Source organism: Danio rerio, chromosome 2 (assembly GCF_052040795.2).
Source record: "Danio rerio strain M-AB ecotype USA chromosome 2, GRCz13ab, whole genome shotgun sequence".
In the NCBI taxonomy this organism is placed as follows: domain Eukaryota; kingdom Metazoa; phylum Chordata; class Actinopteri; order Cypriniformes; family Danionidae; genus Danio; species Danio rerio.
This window is the reverse complement of record NC_141022.1, coordinates 51846950-51872701: the sequence shown is the minus strand read 5'-3', so window position 1 is coordinate 51872701 and position 25752 is coordinate 51846950. Positions and strand designations below refer to the sequence as shown.

Genomic DNA, 25752 nt, shown 5'->3' with positions numbered 1-25752 from the left:
GTGTGATTACATAAAGGCTGGAATTTAGCTGAAATGTTGTTTTTTTTGCATTGGTAAGGACTGTTTGATTCACATATGAGAATAATATATAAAAAATGTCTTAAACATAATGATGAAAGCTTTCTGACATTTAAACTTGGCCAGCATGCCTGCAATTACCCATGTTTCAATTGATTGCATATTTTTAAAGCTATGCAATTGTTTTTATTAATTTAATTAAAATATGCCAAAAAAAAAACAACAAAAAACCTATATATATATATATATATAGCCACATATATAGTTTTTAAAAATTGAATAAAAGAAAAATAAAATATTATATGAATTAATCAAATGTATAAAAGGTGATTTATTTATTTATTTTTTATCTTTGAAAATTTTATTATTCCTTTTTATTCATTCACCAAAAGGGTTTGAACACTAAATTCTCAATTGAAATCACATTTTAATTGTATGTATCGTATATTAAGTAGCATTTTCTAACAAAATAAATCTAAAATGCTGTATGGTTTAGGGCAATATTTAATAAAGCTTTAATTCACTGAATTGACCATTAGTGATTTCATTTTAATTATTTGCCTGTCTCTGCTGGATATTTTTATTGCGTAGTGTGCCAATGGATTCACACTTTCCTGATGTTTACTCCAAATTATGATCATCTGAAGTGCCACAATTAATATGTTACAGCAGAAATCAGAATTCGTCAAATCAGACAATCTATTTCCAAAAGTCTGTTTTCCAGCTTTGGTTTGCCTGTGTCATGCAGAAAAATTCCATATCATTCATTCATTCATTCAGCCTAGTCCCTTATTTATCTGGGGTCACCACAGTAAAATGAACCGCCAACTATTCCAGCATATGTTTTACACAGGAAATGCCATTCATTTTCTTTCTTTCTTTCTTTCATTCTTTCTTTCTTTCTTTCCTTTTCTTTTCTTTCCTTTTTTATTTCATTCTTTCTTTTCTTTCTTTCTTTCTTTCTTTCCTTCTTTCTTTTTTCTTCTCGTTTTTTTCTTTTCTTTCCTTTTTTCTTTCTTTTTCTTTCATTCTTTCTTTTCTCTTTCTTTCTTTCTTTCTTTCTTTCTTGATTTTTTTTCTTGCTTTTTCTTTTTCTTTCTTTTCTTTCTTTCTTTTCTTCATTTCTATCTAAAATACACTTAATTGACTAAGTACACTTCATTCATCAAGGATGAATAAACTTTTAAAATCAAAAGTTATTTCTATTGTGGCCCTTGTTGTGAAGTGTAGATTATACTACCGATAACAGGTACACTGTAACACTACATTATAAAAATAAATACAACTACAACCACAAAAAAAAAAACATTAAAACATTCTGTAAAATCCATCAACATCCTATACTGCTTAAGAGGCAGCTTTTAGAACTAAAACTAACCGCATTTGTAATACGTTTAATATAATATTATACCTGATATCATTTATATAACTTAATATTACTTCCTATAATGTTTTTTTTCTTATGGAGAAGTCTTATTTTTTCATGTCTGGTTGTAAAAAAAAAAGCAGCTGTAATTAAAAAACAAAACAATTTTAGGGTCAAAATTATTAGCTTTTATTTGTCTTTTATCCAATAAGTTGAAGACTGTAACCAATAATTTTGACTGTAAACACACATTATATTTTACAATGCATGTAAAGTTCTACTTGACACAGTATAGCACTCAAGCATGTTAAATCTAGCCAGGTCGTGCTCACACAGGTAATCCACTAACGTACTCTACTATCTGTCAATCCTCCGGCTGTATTTTTAGCTCTCAGGTAAAAGAGTGGTGACTCACAATTCAGTCCTGAAGGTGTCCTTGCTTAATATGGCCCTTCTCAAGTCCTCACCAGGAAACTTGGCTCAATTTTTTTGCTCTGGACAGACGAGTCTATTTATTTCTTTAAGGAATGAGAGGTTATTTTTCCCCCTGCCATTTCCAGATAGATGCCTAACAGCTTTTTATGTGCACTTGCAGGGATTAATCCTTTGAAGGAGGCAATGTTTACAAGTCCAAATGCCACATCTGTTGGTTTAAAGGACACGATACAGACACAATGAGGGGACAGCATGGTCGTCCACCTTTTGAACATTCAGTTTAGGCAGACTGAGTCCAGACAGAGGGGAGTCTGTCTATAGATTGCACCAGACAGGGTTTTAAATGCTTCGCTTTGATGTGAGCTTGACTTTTTCCACCTTTGATGGAGAGTGAAGTTAAAGTTAGGAGAAGAGCGTGCAGCTGAAGATCTGATTGTGTTTTATGATAACATGGAGATTACCTCTGTTAAAGCTTGCTGTGGTTTCTTTTGACTTGCTTAAGTGTACCAGCCACTGGTTTAAGGACAAGACTTTTTTTTAAAGAATTATTTATCAGATTTTTATGACAGTTAAACAAGGGTAAAAGAGAAAGTAACTGTACAAATAGAAAAAAAAAAATTAAATGTATAACCGAGCAGGGGCGTCACGGTGGCTCAGTGGGTAGTACTGTGGCCTTACAGCAAGAAGGTCACTGGTTTGAGTCCTGGCTGGGTCAGTTGGCATTCCTGTGTAAAGTTTGCATGTTCTCCCCATGTTTGTGTGGGTTTCCTCCAGGTGATCTGTTTTACCCACACTCCAAAGATGTGCTAAAGGTGAATTGAATAAACTAAATTGGCCTTATTGTGTGTATGAATGAGAGTGTATGGTATTTCCCAGTACTGTGTGGTGGCTGGAAGGGCATCCGCTGCATAAAACATATTCCAGAATAATTGGCGGTTCATACCGCTGTGGCGACCTTTGATAAATAAGGGACTTAACCTAAGGAAAATTAATGATTAAACGGTACAAAAAAAAAAAAAAAACAACAAATACACCACACTATATCACATATATTGTACAGCAAACAATATATGATGTGCGTATAACCATGACAAATTAAGCGTATAAAAGGGTCAGTACTGAAATTTTGACAGCATGGTGTATTCAGTAAAATAGATAATTACAATAAAATAAAAAAGACAAATTTAAAAGAGAGAGAGAAAATTATTTTGAAGTGAGTAGGCTGGCGGGTGCCTGTTCATTAAACTTATAGTTTTATTGAAGTAAGGTTTTGTGCTTTATCAGCACTAGTTCTGATCTGGAAGGTACAGACTAAAAGTGCAAGATGGGCAACCATTCACACTACAGTACCTGCTTCCAGTCTCAGAGATTTAACATGCTCCAAAAATGGCAACCAAATGTTATAAAATGTAACCACTAAACCAAGACTATTTTTTTTTCTAGTTTAACCAAATATAAGGTGCCTTTAATCCATTGAGTATAGGATGGGGGTTGAGGAGACTTAAAGTGCAACAAAATACACTGCCAGGCTAATAATGAGAGAAAAGCTGTTAATTCAGTCAAATAAAATGGTAACTCGGGACAAGACTTTTAAAATGAATTTTCATTTTGAATTTGGAATCTGTGCTCGCAGAAAACCACAGGATATGCAGCATGATATGCATTTATGTAAACGTATATTTGTTTTTTATATTAATTTTAGTTATATTATTGAGTAATATACAAATGTTATAGCATATAATATGCAAACAGTTATAGGAAAGTAATATTTCCTGCCTTTTAGAAGATATTTGAACCCTTTTATTATGACGCATTTAACGATCAGCCGCATCTTAATTTTTTGAATGACTTTAATATTTAATTTTTTCAAAAACGTTTGAACATTTATATGTATTTATGTATGTATTATATCATTTTTGCATCAAATGACAAAAAACGAGTTACCGCTTGTGCAAGGTGTTTTTTACACAGCGTCTATGGGGGAAGGCAGTAAATGGACAGTTGATGTTGTTCCCTCTTCTGGCTGCTGTTATAACACAATGTTTTTCCTTTTTCTGAAAGTCCTAATAACACAATCATTGAGTTTTTCTTTCATTATTTCAGCAAATAAGATTGTAAAAAATGTTTTTGTTGTAATCTCCCATTCACTGCGCTCCACATTTACCCTACTGTGGTAATTTCGACTACTGAGAAACCCAGAAATGGGGTCCATTGTAGGAAAGGCTTTCATTTTTTACCAAAAAAATAAATAAAAAATAGTAATTGTATTAGCATGGTCGACATTATAACATTTATTTCATATTGTAAAGGCATAGTTCAGCCAAAAATTTTAATTCTGCAATCATCTACTCTCCCTTGATATGTTCCAGTTTAAGGTGTTTTTTGTTTTGTTTCTGTTGAACAGTAAAGAAGATATTTTAAAGATTGTTGGAAACCATCGACTTTCAGAGTAGGAAAAACAAATGTTATGGAAGCCAATAATTGAATATATTCAACATTTTTCTAAATTTCTTCTTTTGTGTTCAACAGAACAATAAAAAAATACCAAACTGGTTTGAAACGAGTCAATGGAGAGTAGATAATGGCAGATTATTCATTTTAGGAGTTATCCCTTTAAGTTTTTAGTATCTAAACTCTCACAATCATTCCTCTAAATTCACAGACTAAAACATTCTGTGCAGAAATAGCAAAAAATGTCTGAACTTTTCGTGGACCGTTCTCATGCTCTTTCTATTTTTATTCCCACAGAAATCCGAGTGTCCGTCTGCATTCTCTCAGTGGACCCACCATGAGGATGGGGTGATTTGTTCGTGTTTTACTTCACAACATTAAACCCAAGTCCGATGTCTGAAGACCTGGATTCCAAACCGTACTTGTTCTCCTCCTTGGAGGGGCAAGACGGAGCAATCGGCTGCAGCTCAATGGCGACGCTTCATCGTATGGCCAGTTTCGCAGAAGGCACTGAACTGGGCTTGGCATCTGAAGGCAGCGACAGCAGCCAGGACCGTCCAACCTCGGGCCACAACACCCGGAAGATGAGTCATTCCCTACATGAGGATGTGGAGATGAAGAGTAGCAGCGGGTCCAGCGGGAGCGGAACAGAGTCTCATGGCAATGAGTCTCATGGTAATGAATCCCACGGAAATGAATCTCATGGCAATGAGTCTTCTGGGAGTTCCAATAGCCGAAGCAAGGACTCAGCACTACTGGTGTCATCGGGAAGCAACAAGAGGTAATTTGTGATTTTCAGTAAGACTAAATAGTATTTGAACACGGTCATCAAGGCAGAGTAAGCATAAGGATGCTCTCTGTTTTGCATAGTATGGTATCTTTTGGTTTAATATGCATAACTAACAAACTTCTTTAAAAAAAAGTCAGCTTGTGTCGCCTGATTTTGTAGTTCAATGGCAAACAGTTGAGACCCGATGGCTTATTTTGTTTCATTTTATTTTATTTTTTTATTGTAATTTATTTAATTTTAATGTAGCAATAGTATATATTTAGTTTTGTTAGTAAGCCATATCCTTTCCTTTTTATGTCAGTGTTATTTCTTAGTGTTAATTATGAATTGTATTAATTGTTAACGTTTTTTATTTTATTTAAATTTAAATTTTAATTAATCATTTTATTTTATTTAATTTTTATGTGGCCTTTTTATTAAATTTATTTTATGTTAATTTTATTTAATTTTTATATGGCCATTTCAATATATTTTATTTTAATAGAGCAATGCAGTTTTGTTATCAAGCCATATTTTTCTTTTTTTATACCACTGTTATTTATTAGTTTTATCTATGCTTTTAATTAATAGTTTACATTTAGGTGTGTTTTTTTATTTTTATTTAATATTATTCTTAAACTAATATTCAAAAACTCTTATTTCTTGAGCTGCATTTAACCAAGAATATAATAGACTGTTTTCATGTAATTTTACAGCATGTTAGACAGTGTAACTATGACTAAACCATTAGTTATTTCCTTTTCTTGCCAATGACAGTCAAGCCAATTAGTTGACGTCAAAACCCAAGAGAATAATAGACTCAGTAAAGTTTTTATCAGTGTTCTTTTTTAAACATGTCTACAATTTGAGATGCTTTTCTCTACAACATCAATTAGTCACACTCCGAGTGAAACCACTTTATTATACCCATTATAATCTTATAGGTAATCCTTAAAGGACTCACTGGTTGATTAGTCCTCCGGGTTTTAATATCATTCCACTATTGAAAACACATTGTGCAACTTAAGATTGTTGATGTAATTGTGATGCTTTGGATACTTGGATACATGGAAAGTTTAATATAATAGCATTAGTTTGTCTTTCAATTAATTTAGATCAAAACATTTGAATACAATATTGGAAAAACTGACACCAAATTTCTCAAGATGACCTAAAAGCTTTATAAGTAAATAATAAATTATAATTGTACATTCAGGAGTTCACACTTAGATATTGCTTGATTATATAGCAGGTTTGGCATGGTGTCCCAGGAGAGGATTCTGGGCTCGGAGATAATTGAGCCCAGGGCTCCTGCCTGGTCAATGAGTATCTAAGGTGGTATAAGATCAGGTAGTTCTTGAGAGCTCCTCCTGGAAAAGGGGGTGATGGGGTGGATTGGGGATTCTTCAAAAAATTAAGATAAAGGAGTAATGCTAAACTGGCTATTCATAGTGAGTTTGGAACAATCCGATTGACTCACTAATGATTGCAGATGAGAGATCAGCTGCGATCAATCATATCACGTGCTCCTATCGAAATTAGTTTGAGAAACGTCACTCATTTGGGATGATTTTGAAGCGGAGTCCATCTGCATAAAATATAGAAAAATATGTACTGAATTAACAAATTAAAGCACAGACAAAAATAATGGAACAAAGATAAAAATTAAATAAATAAATAGTGCTTCGTGTTTTTTTAGTGGAGTCTACTAATGTTGAGATACAGATATTAAATGTAAAATATGTAAATATTGTCATTGCAGATTCCCATATTGTGTTATCAATGCAAAAACGATATATTGTGCAGCCCTATTATTAACTCAGACAGAAAAAACCCTAGCAACAACCAAACTACAAGTGCAAACACAAACTTAAGCTTTCCCTTATTAAGTTCATATTAATTATAATCCCAAAGAAATCTAAAGAAAAGTATATTGCTTATATAGGTAGTAAACTAAATATTTATTGCACAATTCTGGACGTCAACACTGAGTATTTTTGTTTTTCAGTTTTAAACAGTATTGGCTGTTGTACTCACATGCAGGCAGATTGACGTCAGGAGGTTGCATGCAGACACTTTTTGTTCAACAATTTGTTTAACGATTAAAGCACTCCGGGATTGTTTTGGTTTGCTGGTTGATGGTAAACTATGTTGTTTGAATGTGCATTCATCCACTTTGGTGTGTCTTTGTGTCTGACGTCATTTCAAGCCTCGCTTCTCACCTACTGCTTTCCGGGGTAAGCGTAAGGTCACTGGAAACTATTGTGCCATAAAGGCATGTATTGAAATGTGGATGCACGCACATGCCAGGATAATTGCTGGATTTAGAGCTTAGTTTTTTTCTCTGTAAAGTCTGTATCTATTTAATTTATTCAGTTGCCAGGCTGGACCAGATCTGCAGGGTTTGTTCATATTTTCTACCTCTGATTTTATTAAGAGGGGGATGGATTTAAGTTGTAAAAATCTGTTTAATGAAGTTACAACTACAACTGATGAATGTAAACATTTTCAAAATGGCTGATAGATAGATAGATAGATAGATAGATAGATAGATAGATAGATAGATAGATAGATAGATAGATAGATAGATAGATAGATAGATAGATAGATAGATAGATAGATAGACTGATTGATTGATTGATTGATTGATTGATTGATTGATTGATTGATTGATTGATTGATTGATTGATTGATTGATTTAAAATGACTGATACAATGATGACCACATTCTTCTGTTTGTTCAATTTCTATACTTTCAATTCAGTACTGCTGGACTCTCCTTAACTGCATAGAAAAAAACATTATCCTCCCGGTCGATGTAAATTAATAATAAATCTTTCCAAATTCAGCTATTCAAATCCTCTGGTGAAACTATAGTCATATCGTAGCAAAACAAAATATGTTAATGTCGGATTTTACCAGTATCTTGCAGCCTTGATAGATGGATGGTCGAACGGATGGATGGAATGAAGGAGATGGATGGATGGATAGATAGTAGTCACATCACATGATTCGATTATTTATTAAAGATTAAAAGATAAAGATTATTATTTAAATGATTTATTTAAAGATATTATTAAATCTTATTTAAAAAAATGACTGATACAATGATGACCATGTTATTTTATGTTTGTTCAATTTCTATACTTTTAATTCAGTACTGCTGGACTCTCCTTAACTGCATAGAAAAAAACATTGTCATCCCGGTCAATGTAAATTAATAATAAATCTTTCCAAATTGAGCTATTCAAATCTTCAGGTGAAATTATAGTCATATCGTAGCAAAACAAAATATGTTAATGTCGGATTTTACCAATATCTTGCAGCCTTAATAGATAGATGGATGGATGGAATGAAGGAGATGCATGGATGGATGAATGGATGCATGGATGGATAGATGGATAGATAGAACATTCAATAGATAGATAGATGGATAAATAGAACGTTTAATAGATAGATGCATGGATGGATGGATCAAGGGATAGATGGAGGGTTAGAAGGAGGGATAGAAGAATAAGCTGGATAAGTTGGTGGTTTATTCCTTTGTGGCGAACCTTGATGAATAAAGGGAGTAAAACTGATGTAAAATGAATGAATGAATGAATGAATGAATGAATGAATTTTTTTTAATTTAGTAAATAATGTATTTTCTTTTCCGGCCACTTGAATTTACTTCGGGCTACCTAAAACTGAAGAGCGCCTGCCCAAAAGGCTACCAGGGGTCTTGAATCCCGTGTCCTGCAATTTCTATAATGACTTTTGCTATTTGTGGGTTAAAATAACCCCAATTTACAATAAATGTCTAAATACTATAGTTTTTTTAATAGCAAATATCATAGAAACTATATGATAAGCCTATTTGTACACTCAAAAAAAAGATGTTTACTGTTTGTTTAAACTGCTAATTTAATATGAGCTGAAACAACACAAATCTTGATTTTATTTTTAAGACAACTTAATTGTTTCATGTTCAATCCACTTAGATTTGTAAAAACTAATAAGTTAACTTAATTTCCTCATGTTGTCCCAATACAAATTAATTGTGTGAAACTCAGCATTTCTTACAGTTTATGAAGCTAAAGCGAGGCGGTTATCATTACCTACAAATCTATAATAAAAAAACAGGACTTTTTTTTTTTTTGATTTAGCAGGTGATTTTTCAGTGCGAGCAGAACTAATGTATTCCTGGGACATTGGTCTCTTTGTATTTGATAGAGATTCGGTCACCTGTTTCTCCACATACTGCAGGTGAAGTGTGTTTATGATTCATTCAAAACCAGTGTGTGCAACATTTTGTTCATTTTCCTCCATCTGTGCTCCTCCATTAATGGGATTCTTCCATCAGGAGGTTTTCAAGAGGTTTAAAAATAGTGCCATGATGATGGTAGTTGCCATAGCAGACCTTCAAGAAACTGGCAGTGGGAGCATTAATACTTCATGTTTCCACAGTGAAGAGTTGTTGAGATATCTCAACAACATCATTGTGTTCCTTTTTTCGGAATTGATTTTGTCATTCAAACGTGAAGTTAACCAGAGTTATATTCAGTGTTTCAGTGTTATATTCAGTTTATATATATATATATATATATATATATATATATATATATATATATATATAGGAATATGTTTACCTGCAGGACCAGAAATGGTTGTTTTATTTTATCTTATTTTTTATTTTATGTTTTTTTTTATCTAATTTTTTTATTTTATTATTTATTATTTTATTATTAAATTTTATTTAATTTTATCTTATTTTATTATGTATTGTTTTATTTTATACTTTTATCTAATATTTTTATTTTATTATGTGTTTTTATTATTTTATCTTATTTTATTTTATTATTTTTATTTCATTTTATTATTTTATCTTAATTTAATTAATTTATTTTATTTTATCTTATTTTAATATTTTATATATTTTTTATTATTTTATCTGTATTTTATATTATTTTTCATATTTTATTTTATTATTTTGTTTTTTTTTTAGATTTTTTTATTTTATTTTATTATTTCATTTTTATTTTATTATTTTATCCTATTTTTTTTCTTATTTTAACTTCTTATTTTATTATTCTTTATTTGATTTTATTATTTTATCTTTTATTTTTTCTTTAATTTATTACCTTTTTTACATTATTTTGTTATATTATTTTTTATTCTCTTATTTTATTTTTATTAACATGTGATTTTTTTTCTTTTTTTTATATCAGTGATATTTATTGATATTTAATATTGCGATTTTTTTTTTTTTTTTTTTTTTTTTTTTTTTAATTTTAATTTCGATTTTAATTTCATTTATTTTAGTTAATAAAAATTTTATTTTAAAATAATCAAATGCTCTTCTTCTTGAGCATCATTTAAACAAGGATAAGACAGCATAGTCCTCCAAATTTTCCATTGTGTTTCATAGTGTAACCCTGGCTGAACCAGTTATTTCCTTTCCTAATGAGCCAGATTGCCATAATAATATTTTCTTTTAGGGAGCCGTGTGCTTTAGAATGATCTAAGGGATTATGCTATTATGATAAAATACCGTAGATACCTCAAGTATGAAGTCTGTTTAACAGGGCTCATATAGTAGTTTAAAACATTTGATAGAAATCCTTTTCTTTTAATTAATTTAAAGTTAGTTAATAAAATGGAATCGAAATTATTTTAGTTAATCTAAATGAGTTCTTATAATAATTATAATAATAATAATTTGGATCATTTGTAAGTCACTTTGGATAAAATGCCTGCTAAACTATTATAATTAGAAAATGTATATTACCTAATAATATTATAAATCAATTAATCAACAAATAATATTATATTAATCAATATTATTCCTAAGGTTATTAAACATATACAGTAAATCTAGAAACAAAAGTAGAATCTAGATTTGGGCTGCACAATATTGCAAATATATGACATTGCGATATTTTGTTTTGCTGCGATATACAGTTAGGTCCATAAATATTTCGACATTGACACGATTCTAACATTTTTGGTGTTTTATCATCGATTTGAAATGAAAAGAACAAGTTGTGCTTTCAACTTTAAGACTGTCGGCTTTAATGTGAGGGTATTTACATCTAAAACAGGTCAACCCTGTAGGAATTAGTTTGCATATGTACCTCCCATTTGTTAAGGGGTCCAAAAGTAATTGAACAGAATAATAATCATAAATCAAACTTTATGATAATCTGATCTTGCTTTGTGGCTTTCTGGGGAATATACATTAATAAAGTACAGAAAGCCAACAATCAAGCATATAATAGCATGGTCATCATTTCATAAACAGTTATACTATTTAATAACATCTATGTTGTTTATAGAGGTTATCTTTAATAAATAATCAAATCCTGCCATGTGACTATTGCGGATACACACATGTTCTTGTTTGATAATTTTAGTAGAGCGTTTAAAGAAAAAATTCTTGGCCAGCTTTGAGCTGCACTGGGTGTCACTGCAAGGATTTCCAGACATTTTCTCAGTAACTGTTTGTATTGACGGCAGATTGTGTGTGCTGGACGGGGTGCGGCATAGGAAAATCAGAGCCTTTCTGTCGTGATATTGTCCTCTCCAACTGATTTCTTTGGGTAGCAATTAAATTTGACTTCATCAAGAATGAAAACACAGATTGCGTTCATTGTAATGTTGCGTGTAAAGCTGTCCATTATTATGTCATTCAGAGCAGCTGATGTTCTCCTCCTCGGGAATGATCTGAAGCAGTTGATCTTAATAGCTCAGTGATTCATGCTTTTCCTGTGACAGCCTGTGCTTTGTGTCTGTACAGTGTGTACACTGGACGGGTGAGGCTAAACTACAGGCCTTCAGCTCTTTTTGGTGTGTTTTTTATTTATTATTATTATTTATTATTGCTCGCATCATATCAGTGCCTCAAAACCGTCTCGTTTTCTCTAATTTAACCTTCAATCTGTGCCACATTTTTGTCTTTCTGATTGTGGTTAGACAACAGAGAGTGACCTCAATGTGTTGTAAAAAATGGTCATCTATCTAGAGAAGTGGGTCATGAAACGTTTTCCACAATGTGTTGTTTTATATAATCTGGTATTGATAATTACCAAATTGCCTTGTTTTAGTCATTTGCCTTTAGGTAGTCATGGTGTTTTTACATAATAATGTAGCAGTGATTAACCGCAAAATTACCAGAACAATGTTACCGTTAGATTAAAATTTGTACTATTCACACCTTGTGGGAAAAAATTTCTCCACATCGATTCCAAAATACTGGTAAATCTCAAATTATTAATATCATCATTAACCGGAAATGACCTCTGAATGACTACACTTGGATTTGCAAACATGAAGGAGGTCTTTTTTCTTTAAATAATTAAATTCATAACTTTCTCATTCATGTATTGTTTTGGCTTTTTGCCTTATTTGACAGCACCGTAGAATGCAGGAACTGGAAGAGAAAGGATTTGGAAAGGTCCACTTACCCACATTTGAGCTTTGGACACCCGTAGCAATTTATGGTGGCGCACAAATCACTGACCTTAAAAATGTTCATATAAGATCTCTTCATGGGAATTTACCGCTTGTTTTCTGCAAAAGTCTATGGGCCCATTATACACCCAGTGCAATAAAGCACAAGAGGTGTTTGGCGTGATTTGTTGCTATTTTCAGACCAGCGCAACCCTTATTTTCACATTTTGTGCCACGTTGGATAAATAGCAAATCCATTTGCGCCATTTTTGTGGACTCGTGGGTGTGCTGGTCTATAAGTAGGTGTGTTGAGGCGCATTGTTGGTGCCTTGCTATTTTGAAGAACTAAAATAGACTGTGCCGTTGACCAGCTGAAAGCTGTCCGCCTTAAACGCTTACACATTGCTTAATACACACAGGTTGTACAGCAATACACAAATATCTTTACAAACGAAAAAAATTTAACTAATAAAATATTACAAAAAATTCTTTTCTACATAAATAAAAAACTTTAATGCCTTCTTCATCTCGGGTGCTTTTTCAGTTTATTTGCGACAACTTGCTTTTGTATAATGTTATCATTATTAGTAGCAGTATTATTTATTATATGCATATTTATATTTCTTTTAATGAAAACAAGCTTAGGTTCGTCCACCTGTCGGATTTTTGATCATATGAGGCATAGCATGTGTATTTGGATATAACTCAGTTTTTTGACCACACTGCATTATTATTTTTAATTTATTCATTTGTTGGAAATTACAACTGAATTCAGAAAACTTTTTGAAACAAATCTTTGTGCTTAACAAACAAAATTAATTATGTAGGCTAATGGATCTCTTCAGTGGAGAGCATACAACACTGTTTCCTTATTCACGAAAGTAAAGAAGTAAAGTAAAGAGTAAAAGTAAAAAGGTCAAATGAGGAGGCTCATTCTTTATCCTTGTGCTGCAGATGGTCTGTTTAACTGTTTTATTGAGAGTGAAGTGTTTAGTTTTTTCACTTACAAAGTCCGCCATGTAAATGGCAAGTGCGCCATGGAGCGATGCTATTGACTCCTTAAGGGAATGGGAAATGAGGTTCTGATCGGTTCATTCTCAAAACACACCCTTAACTCATTAAAAGCACAACCCTGTTAGGCCATGCTCCAGGGCCTAAAATAGCAAAATTGGATTCGGACACGCCCTTAATGCTTTTGCGCCATGAGCTTTAGACTTTGCGCCTAGATCATTAAAGTAGAGTCCTGTATGTTTAAAAGGGCCTTTTGAAAACAGTTGATATGCAGTACAGTCAGCATCAGGGTACGAGATATAGGGGGTTTTGAGGGTGGATTGACCCACACAATTATCCGTTGATCTCCCCTGAAGGACATTAAAACAATATGTGTGGGGGTCAGCCCTTTAATAGTGAGAAATCTTTTTCGTAAATAAAAATATTAATGATTAAAATAATAGATAATCTAAATATACATTTGACCACCCCTATAACGGTTCATACCATTGTAAGGGTTAATGCATAATCTCGTCAATAATCATTCAACAATCTGAAAACCGGCAGATATAGAGCACAGATGGACATTGTAAGTGTTCGCAAGACACTTTTTTTTGTAAAATAAGATAATAAGATCTCGTAAAGTAAAATTAGACGTATATCTTGTACAGTTGAGGATTCGCAGTTTAGATATTAAAACTATTATGTTTAGAAGTGTGTTGAAAAATTATTCTCTACATTAAACAGATTGAATTCAAATTGAACAGGAGGGCTAATAATTCTGATATAGCTAATTAGAGGATACTGTAGGGCAGAACACACTAGATTATCCCTCAAATCACTAAACTAAATACATTTTCTTAATAAATTTAATGTAATTTAAATAAATACATAAATCTGAAATCACTGAAGCATGTATTAAACAAACTAATATTACCGAAAAAGTTAACCCCTCTAATGGTCAGTGTATAATTCGCACCCTAGTCAGCATAAATCACATCCACACACACTTCTCTCCATGTGTGTAGTTGTATAAATAATCCTCCAGATTCCCCGATCTCATTAGCCTCCTGAAAGACTGACCGTATCAATAGCACGGAAACACATTGCCCTGCTAGACTAACACAGATGTGCTTTATATAATTAGCTCACCTACAGCTAAGCACTCCAACATGTGAAGCCGGTTTCTATTCTAAGCCACTTAAACTGTTATTAATAGTCCCTCGTGGTTTATTTCTGTCACTCAGCATGTCACCTGCAGCTGGACTGGGACTCTCAGAGCTCTAACTTGAGCACTTTAATCCATCTGGGTTTGTCTTAAGGCTGTTATCTACTGTACTACAAGTCTGCAGTGCAAGCCATTCTTAGCTGGGCTATCTATTGGTGCTGTGGCTGGAAATGGCACATGGAGTCGTATTTTGGAGCACAGGGGAAGTTTATGTAACTGAAATAAAGGGTAATGTCCGAGTGACCTCTATTTGGGATGAGAAAAACACAGAAATGTGTTGTCCTGACTGAAATACTGAATCATTTCTCAATAATGGGGTGATGTTTGCTATATGAGGATACAGTAGTGGACATTTGAAGTGGATCAACACCTTTTTTTCAATGTTGTCCAAAATATGTTGAGCAACACTTGTTTTCTTTTTTTCTTAGAAGAATTTTAAGAAAGTTTTGTTGATCCACTTTAAATGTTGACCACTATATTTGGTTTTCGAGTGCTGGAAGAGTCGTGTGGAATCTGTTTATTTTTGTACAAGCTACATTTGTTATGTTGACTATTTTCTGGATTCATTTTTTTCTCTTTAAGTAAAAATCTAAGTATTTTAATGGTTAATAAATATACATTTCACAAAGCAAATCAAGTGAATTATTATAATAAAGCATGTCCAGTTCATTTTTTTTAGTAAATTATATAAATTATATAAATAGATTTTCAAAACCATTAAAATATAATAAAAATAACTTTAACCTTATACTGATATGTATTTTATTTATAAATTATACTTTATTATATTGTCTCTGAAAATTATTCAGAACATTATGAAAACATTATGAATTCTTCAAATTATTTATTTCCATTATAAATTTGTTTATTTGTTTAAAAAATTCTGGATTTTTTTCTCTTAAAAGTATGATTAATATATATAAATATAAATAACTTTTACCTCAAATAATTTTTTTTATGATTTACATGATATTATTTTCATTTCTATTATCCCTTAAAACTATTATTACTAATTATTTGTTATGTTTAAATTCTTTTTTTCTAATAAAATATTTTAATGGTTAAGAAACATAACTTATCCCTAATGGATTTTATTTATAATTTATATTATCCCAGAAAAGTATTAATTATTTATTAAAAAATTATTTAAAAAGTGTTTTAATGGTTAATAAATATAACTTTTCTCTAAAATTTAGATTAATTTATCATTTATTTATGTTATGTTACTTTATATTATTCCTGAAAATCATTATTATTGTTGTTATTTATTAATAGTAATACTATATTACTTAAATAATACTATAAGTACATTCTACTTAACAATATTGAAATTATTTTGTCTTAATTACTTGCTTTTTATTTCTACATTTTCTGTATAAAAAAATCTTAACGCTCTACAACAGAAATGATTACCAATTTGCAATCAATCCAGTATAGATTTAGTATGATTTCTCGTTGCTTTTATTTTAGAGGGATGATATTCACTTCGCATTATCACTCTATCATGATCGCTCTTCATGAAGTGTGTGTAATGTTCATGGCCTGTTTTATAATGGCTGCTGCTTGTGTTTGGTGTTTTTTCCAGCTCCAACTCTCACAGTCCGTCTCCACCCAGCAGCACAAATGCTTTCAGTCTTCTGAGCGCCAGTTCAGAACAGGACAACCCGTCCACCAGCGGCTGCAGGTCAGACACCAGCACACTTCAAAACACTTCATGTAGTTTATTTCAGTGATTTAAAGTTTTACTTACATATATCAAAAAATTTTAAGTTTCTTTACATGTATAAATTTTTTTATTACATATTTTTTTAGGCTTATTTAATGTAATCTTTAAACTTTATTACATTTAAAAGTTTTATAAAATGTATAAATTTAATTTAAATATGTTTCTTCTTTGCTCTTGTGTTAAATTAGATAATATATATTACATTGTAAAATTAATAAAATATAATTTATAAATTTTACATTTATATAAATTCAATTTGATGGTTTTTTTATAGCTTTTATTTTATGTTTTAAGAATTTTTTTTTTAATTATGGAATATTTCATTGATTAATTTTCATCTGACCCGTCCAAATATTTTTTAAACGTGCATTTTTAGATTTTTTTTATGCAATTTAGTTTTATTTTAATTTATTTTTGCATAATTTTAAATGTTTTCTTTTATAAATGTTTATTATATATGTTACATTTTTACTATTATTTAATGTGAAAGAAATGTCTATTGATTCATTTTTCCTCTATCCTATTCAAATAGTGTTTTAGACAATCATTTTTTGATTTATTATGCATATTTTTGTTTAGAAAAGGCATGCAGTTGTTTGTAAAATGGATTTGCTTGCTGAAGTGCTTGTGCACGTGTGTGTTTTTGTGCATCTGCAGTAGTGAAGAATCTGCAAAAGCCAAGACGCAGAAAGAGTTGATCAAAACTCTGAAAGAGCTGAAGCTTCATCTGCCTGCAGAGAAGAGAAACAAAGGCAGCAAATCCACCACACTCAACACTCTTAAATACGCCCTGCGCTGCGTCAGACAGGTGGAGGGTGAGCAGAAACACTTTAATATATCATTACAGCATGCAGAAACACTTGCATGATCACAGGGACATCATGGTCCTATTTTTCGAGAAATTATTGTTTTATAAAGACAAGATGCTAAGACAAAAAAACTTTTCAACCAAACAAATGCATTGAGAATGTGATAATTATTATTTCAGCCAATCCGATTTAACTAGGGCAATGTCATGTTTAATATTTTAGCTATTAATATATTATATTATGGATATGATTTAAAATGAGCATATTGATTCCATTGCACCTCCTGATATATTAATTGTATGTGGTTTATAGACTTATCTTGTATTTTTCTGCATTGTTATTCCAGCAAATGAAGAGTATTATCAGCTGCTCATGATTAATGACAGTCAGCCGTCAGGCCTTGATGTCTCATCATATACTATAGAGGAGATCGACAGCATAACCTCTGAATACACCCTCAAAAACACTGTAAGTACATCTGCAGACATATTTTTATACACTATTTGAAGTATTTTTGTTTGTAATTTTTAAGGTATTTATTATATCTAATATTTTGCTAGATTTTCTGTTGAACTTAATTTTCCAAATTTTGCGTTTTTTCCCACCATTTCTTTGTTTGCTTATTTTTTTATTTTATGCATTTAATTTGTTTAGCAATTTTTTAGACTATTTTTTATTTACTTTTACTTTTTTTATTTTGTGCATTATTTTTGCTGTTTATTTATTTACTTTTCATAATTATTAATCTTTTTTTTTCTTGTTATATTATGACAATTTAGTTCCTAGTTCAGACTATTTTTTGTGTATTTATAATTTATATTTTAGTTATTCTTCTTATTATATATTTATTATTTTGTTATTATTATTATTATTATTATCATCATTATCATCATTATTTGTGGTTTATTACTATTGTTTATTTTATTAATTTATTTTTTCAGAAACACTTCACTGATTGCATACAGTGAATTTCAGTAGTTCCCATCAGTAATCACTCATCATGCGATGTTTGTTTGTCTGTGCAGGATATCTTCGCAGTGGCCGTGTCTCTCATCACTGGGAAGATCGTCTATATTTCAGACCAGGCCGCCTCCATTCTCAACTGCAAGCGGGACGTCTTCAAGAATGCCAAGTTTGTGGAGTTTCTTACACCACAGGACGTCAGTGTGTTCTACAGCTTCACCACACCATACAGGCTGCCCTCCTGGAGCATGTGCACTGGCGCAGGTAGAACACACACACACTGACAAATACACACTTACTCTATCACACACACTAACACCATCAGTCTTACCATATGTAGAGTAGCATAGGACAATATTTAGCCAAGCTATTTTTGAAAATCTGTTATGTGAGAGTTCAAACAAATCTAAATATTGAGGGAAAACTCCTTTAAATGTGTCCAAATTGTGTTTATATCCATGCATATTACTAAAAAGTATATTTTGATATATGTACAATAGCTCCGGTTTCCCCCACAGTCCAAAGACATGCGGTACAGGTGAATTGGGTAAGCTAAAATTGTCCTTAGTGTATGTGTGTGGATGAGAGTGTATGGGGTTTCCCAGTGATGGGTTGCAGCTGGAAGGGCATCCGCTTTGTAAAAGGTATGCTGGATAAGTTGGCGGTTCATTCCACTGTGGCGACCCCAGAATAATAACGGAACTGAGTGAATGAATGAATATTTACAATTGGAAATCTACTAAATATCTCCCTGGATCATCTTCACTTCATTTTCTAATGATTTTTGTCATAAAGTAAAAATGTTTATTCATGTAACATGAGGGTCACCCTGACTAAACATTATAAGGGAGCAAATAAACTCCACAAGCCTAATCTGTTCAGTTTTCCACACTCACAATGCATTTACATCACATCCAGCAGCCAAGGCAATTTTCAAGAATTACTCCAGCTTTTCAAGGAGCAGCTAATCTCAACTGATTATTTAAACATTGTTTTTTTAACTCTGCCTTTCTATCAAAGGTGAGAACAAATCATAGAAATAGACCAAACAAACACGCAGGCAAATAATGAGGCATTTATTATGGATGAAACACAATCTCTTGTCAGCTCTGAGAGGCAAGAAGCTGTTGAATTAAAGCTGAACTGTTGTTTTTTTTCATTCTCAGACTCGTCCCCGTCAGACTGCATGCAGGAGAAATCCTTCTTCTGTCGTATTAGGTGAGATTGTGCATCCTGCATGAGCACCATCTGCTCACCATGATTTTATTCATTGATTTTCCTTTTTGGATCAATCCAGGGAAATCTATTCTGCTGAACTTTTGTCCTTGTGAATAGGCAGATTTGATTACTAATGCATGTCTAATGAGCATGGTAAACCTTGTGCAGTGACTAATGAAACATTGAGCACTTTACATTTACAACAGGATTTATTTTTTACCCTTATATTTAGGGGACATTTCCTTTAAGCTTTAAGGTACTGATATGCACCAATAAGGCGTAAATTAGGTATAAAGCTGTACTTTTTGTTGATTTTATTAATTTTTTTAGACCAGATTAATATATATTTGTTTTGAGGGACCTCCATCTTAAATTGTTAAAGGCCTTTATGCAGTTTCTAGTGTTAATACTGAGTTTACACTGTGAAATAATATATAAACAAAGCAAACAAACATAAAATATTATTTAAAAATGTAAAAAATAATTTGGTCACTATTACTTTTTAATGTTTTTTCTTCTCAAAGTCGTACTTATCGTACTTAAATTTTTTTATTATTTATTTTAATCTCATTTGTTTTATGTCTTTGATTTATTCTAATTTGTGTTCATTTTAAACATACTTTAGGTTTTTTAAATGAGGAATTAATCTTCTATAATTCATGATTTATTTTAATAACATTTGTGATACTAACTTATAATTAAATAACTTTTGTTTTAGATAGTTTGTTTTATTTTTAATCTATTTGCATATGGATAATATAAACTTTTATACTAACTGTGTCTTTAATTATTTTAATTCAATATTTATTAATAAAATAATAATAATAAATAATAAAGTAAAAAGGGCATCCGCTGTGCAAAACATATGGTGGAATAGTTGGCGGTTCATTCCGCTGTGCCTATCTCTAAAATAGAGACTAAGCCGAAGGAAAATTAATGATTGAATACTAATAGTATACCAATAAATTTTTTAATGTATGAAGTGTTTCATTATTTTAATGCAATATTAATTGATTCTTCTTTTATTAATTCAATTATTCTTTAATAAATAATTAACAAATAAATAAATATAGTTTTTATGCTTTTCCCCCTAAACATCCCTACATTTAATCCTAGTTTTTACCTTTTTTTTTCTAATTGTGCTAAATATGAGTTTCTTTATTAATCATGATCATTTGTGAGTTATGTTTTGGACTGAGCCAGTGTTTATCACTAAGTTGTTGCATTTGTGTGTGTTTTTCAGCGGCGGTAAGGAGTGTGAGGCAGATCTGCAGTATTATCCCTTCAGAATGACTCCGTATCTGATGAAGGTTCAGGATATGGAGCATTCAGAGGATCAGTTCTGCTGCCTCCTGCTGGCCGAGAGAGTGCACTCCGGCTACGAAGGTCAGCTCTTTCACACATTACCCTACATGGAGAACAGATTTCTTTTCATACAAGTAGTGGTTGAAGTGCATTGAGAAGCATAAGTTTTGCTACGGTTACGCCATCCATCCACACTACACCGCAGTTTTCGAGCGCCGAAAACGGAGCTGGAGAGGCCGTTTTATTGTGAAACGCTGCTGCTCTGTCTCAGTGTGGATGGGGGAAAACGGAGACATCTGAAAACGGAGGCGGGGCTGCTGAGATTCGCTACCTGATTGGGGCTTTTGTGTCATTGCGCATCCTTCCCTTATTCGTCAAGCCCCTATCACATGACTATAATACATGGCTTTATTGCAACCGAAAGACAGCAGACCAGCCTTCACTGTAAACAACATGGACACAGAAATGGGAGCGTTGTTTGCACTATTGTCTGTTTTAGGCGCCATTGTGCAGTTATTCAATTGTTACGTTTAGTAACAACTTGACCTCGTTGTCTGTCCACAGAAATGCCTCTCTTGCTCTCTTTGCCATCGTGTTTATTATTAACCGGCGTTTGTTGACTAACAATAACCAAATGCAGAGCGGGCACATGCTTCCTGTTTATACTAGAATGTGCATGCCCAGAGTGCGCGAATGGTCACGTGATATACGTTTTTGGCTAGGGTGGACGGAGATATGTTCAGAAACGCTATAGGTGAAACGCTAGTGTGGACGCGGATCGTTTTTGAACTAAAACGCAGTTTTGAAACTAAACGCACTAGTGTAAACGGGGCCTTAAATTCAACAAATGCACCCTCAAAGTCAAGTGTGACCAAATGTTTTCATTTTTTGTTTTGTTTCTCAGTTGTATTTATTGTACATGTTATGATTGGTGCTGTTATCCTAAGAAAAATGGAGAAAAAAATGCAAACTACAAAACATTTACAAAAGGCTTTAGACAATTCAGTCACAAATAGATTAGAGTTGATTCAACTTTGTTTTCATTACACATATTCAAAAACAAAGCAACAAAATGCAGTTTAGGTCTAACAAGAAGTGCAATAGCAGCAAGTGCAGGATATAGATATAAGTTATAAAGTGCAGTTATAGAAAACTATGGGTAATATAATATACAGTAAGCACAGTAATACTGTAAAATAAACAATAGCTTGCCACTCTAAAACCATTATTAATGTTATAAACCATGTTATTAATTATTATCAATATGAAACGTTTGTTAACGATGTTTTATGTTTTTGTGAAACTAAAATTAAGGCCCAGTCCCTATTCTATTTTTCTACCCCTACCCCTTCCCCTAAGCCCTTGCAACCGAGGGTTAAGGGGAAGGGCTTCAAAATGTACCCCTAAGAAATGGGACAGCATTACAGCACCTGCACACGTCATCATATGTCCTCGCGATCTCTTGCTTCATATGAGTTCAGATGATGGCGACTACTGTAGTGATTCCAGTTGTGTTATTTTTTGGTATTTATCTTCAGGAAATCACTGAAGCCATGTGTTATGTTATCATAACAATCTAATGTGGCAATAAGATCGTAACAGTACTGTGCATTTACACAGTGGCCATATTTATTAATGTAAACACACCAAAAACAGCATTAACATTATAGCAGACACTGTAAAATGTCCAGTCCCAGACACTAGACTTTTCTGACAGGGTATTCCAGTGTCATCGAGTGTCAGAATGTTGTGGGACTGCTGTACAGAAGTTATTATTGGGGATTTTAGAACGGGAATAGATTGCGAAATTCAGCTGTTTTTATTTTAGCAATTTTTTTTTTAAATCATGACGGTAAAACACAAACGCGGTTATGAATATATTAAAACATGTGTTTGTTTGTTGTAAAAAATCAGAATAATGACAAAAAATAATCTCCTTGCTTCCGGGTGCAGCTGGAGCTAGTGTATTCTGGGAAATTTTCCCTACCCCTTGGTTTCGAGTGTGGTCCTGAAAGATCTTTGTTTGAAAGGGTGTATACCCCTTGGCCTTAGCCCTACGCCTTCAAGCTAAAGAGAATTGGGACACCACTACCCCTTCACGGGCACGCGCAAATTAAGGGGAAGGGCTAAAGGGTAGAATTGGGATTGGGCCTAACTGTTAGATTGAAATAAACAGCATTTATTTGAACTAGAAACCGTATATAACTTGATGAATCTTTATGCACTCATTTAAAAAAAATAATTGAATACATCATTGATGAATAAAAATGTTTTTTTTTTTTTTTTTTTAAAGCAAGCAATCATAAATGCTACAGACCCAAAACATCTGATATAATCAAACACTGTGCAAATAGACGCAATCTTGCCTGCTATTTTTGTTAAAAACATAATGGCAAATAAAGAAACTGACAAATGATGTTTTTTAAGCAGTTTCAAATACTAAAATGTTAGAACATTAAAATCTTTTTTATGTTAATTCCTCAGCTCCCAGAATCCCCACAGACAAGCGAATCTTCACTACCACACACACTCCCAGCTGTGTGTTTCAGGATGTGGATGAGCGGTGAGATTTTAATGCTTCTGTTGATGAACATTAATAATGAAGATCAGCTGTTTGTTTAAACATTAAATGAGTGTTTCACACCACATTGCTCTGCCTCTACACCTGCTTTTTCCATGTCTCATATTGATGCATATTAAAGGTAATAACAGTTGTTGTCCCCATTCCAGTCTAATCAGAAGGGCTGTTTTTCCTCTGTAGGGCTGTTCCGTTACTAGGATATTTACCACAGGATTTAATCGGCACACCTGTCCTTCTCCATCTGCATCCGAATGATCGGCCAACCATGCTCGGCATCCACAGGAAGAGTGAGTTTATTTCAGTTTTTCTTCATAATAAAATATAGTTTAGGTTTAAAGTTTAATTATTTCCTGCATAGCAATACCATGATTGAGTTATTGCAGAAATTGCAGCTATATTTCAGTACAAAATACCAAAAAAAAAACTAAATAAAAATAAACATATGAAATAAAACACCTAAAAATCTGTTCCACAAAAGCCATTCTAATAAACAAAAGCTGCACTAATAAACACAGAAAAACTTAAGTGTACTACATACTTCATACTCAACCTGCATCCCAACATCAAAATGGGTTAAAAGTTGTCAAATAGGAATGATTGAGAGATTTTGCCATAACAGATAGACTTTAAAGTAATTTAAAATAAAACAATTTTTTTAATTGTTAAACTTTTTTTTTGCTACTGTATTAAAATGCTACTAAATTAAAATAATAATGAATTTGTATATATAATTTTAGCATTATTACTAATAACATTTTTGATGCTTCTCTCTAATTAAATGCTACTAAATGAAAATAATAATTTATTTTGTTTATTTTTTATGTTTAATTATTACATTTTTTATGCTTTTCTAATTAAATGCTACTAAATTTAATTATTAATTAAATATATTTTTTAATTAATTTGTATAAATAAAATTTTTCAAGTTACTCTCAAATTAATTGCTACTATATAAAATAATTAATTTGTATAACTTTTTTAAAATAATTTTTAATAATACATTTTTTATGCTTCTCTAATTAAATGCTACTGAATTCAGTTAATATTAAAATATTTTTTATTATGTTTTAATAATTACATTTTTATGCCTCTCTAATTAAATGCTACTAAATTTAAATAATTATTTTTTATAATTAAAAAAAATAATAATTAGATTTGTTTAAATTGTTTATTTAATTTGTTTATTTTTTTTTATAATTTTTATAATCACATTTTTGTTTAATTTGTTTGTTTTTGTATCATTTTTTCTAATTACATTTTTGATGCTTCTAATTTAAGAACCTTTTTAGCACTGAATGAAAATCAGTACCAAATTAAAAACTGCAACTTATCTAATGTTTACACAAACATCTTATTTTATAGCATCCTGTAGAAATTATTCATTTAAAAGAGAGATTTGTAGGGGTATACTAAACATATACTTTTGGAATTTTTAATATTATCTGAGATAGCATTAACATGGTATAGAATATTATTAATGTAGAGAATATATATTATTATGACTTTTATCTAGAAAGACTTTAAAGTTAATATTTTTCAATGTGAATCCTTCTAAAATGGTAAAAAAAAAATTTAAAAAGTAAACCTTAAATGAGTGTTTTAGATTTTTATTTTGTGTGTTATTTATTGCTGTTGATATCATTACTATAGAAAAGAGACATTTATATGTATGATAATGTAAATCTGATCTGGTTTTGCATATGAAATATCCAGAGATGCTGATATGACAATACATTCCAAACTCTCTCTCAAAAGGCTATATTAAAGTAATGATGAATCTTTTAGTTTATAGTGAAAGGAGTTTAAGTATCCTGTTTGAGAATGAAATGTTTGTGTCTCCTCAGTCCTGCAGTGCGCCGGTCAGCCTTTTGACCATTCGATCCGCTTTTGTGCTCGTAACGGAGAGTACATCACCATCGACACCAGCTGGTCCAGCTTCGTCAATCCCTGGAGCCGCAAAGTTTCCTTCGTCATCGGCAGACATAAAGTTCGCATGTAAGTTACATTCAGCTGTGTAGCGCTTTTCACTATGATTACTGTTCCAAAAGCAGCTTCAACAAGCACACATTATTGCATTATGGTCATTTTGACACTATGTTATAGCTTTTAATGTTCATACTTTTGGAGCTTTGGTGTTGTATACATTTACATTGCTTGTTTTTTTGGTTGTGCATTTTTTTACATATAAAAAAATCATACCAACACTAAAACTTAAAAACAATGGTTCCCAAGACCCCCTTTTCCGCTGGAAAATATTGTAAGCCCCCCTCAACATTTATTGATAATATTGCTCATAATACTTTGCAGTAAGAATGACAAAAAAAAAAAATTTTCAAACAAACGGTAAGTTTATTATTATATCTAGAAATGTTCATGCACAAATAGTCTGTGTAAAATGTAAAATATAAAAGCAAAACATCAGTAGGCCATCTGTAAATAAAAAATAACATGAGCCTTTGGCC

The 25752-nt window shown here is 31.8% G+C and overlaps 1 protein-coding gene across 6 annotated transcripts in view; it reads left to right on the top strand.

The window, feature by feature from the left end:
- per2 (period circadian clock 2) overlaps positions 1 to 25752 on the top strand; it is a 62826-nt gene that overhangs the window by 11274 nt on the left and 25800 nt on the right. For 5 of the 6 annotated variants that reach the window (XR_015477528.1, XM_087238761.1, XM_087238760.1 and 2 more), the window contains exons 2-11: positions 4568 to 5051; positions 16274 to 16372; positions 17072 to 17229; positions 17570 to 17691; positions 18249 to 18450; positions 19353 to 19404; positions 20648 to 20790; positions 23194 to 23272; positions 23471 to 23577; positions 25135 to 25285. Coding sequence is in view for 5 of the 6 variants with exons in the window: in XM_087238761.1 (XP_087094887.1) it covers positions 4663 to 5051; positions 16274 to 16372; positions 17072 to 17229; positions 17570 to 17691; positions 18249 to 18450; positions 19353 to 19404; positions 20648 to 20790; positions 23194 to 23272; positions 23471 to 23577; positions 25135 to 25285 (1502 nt within the window). In the remaining variant the exon portion in view is untranslated. 6 annotated transcript variants of the gene reach the window in all.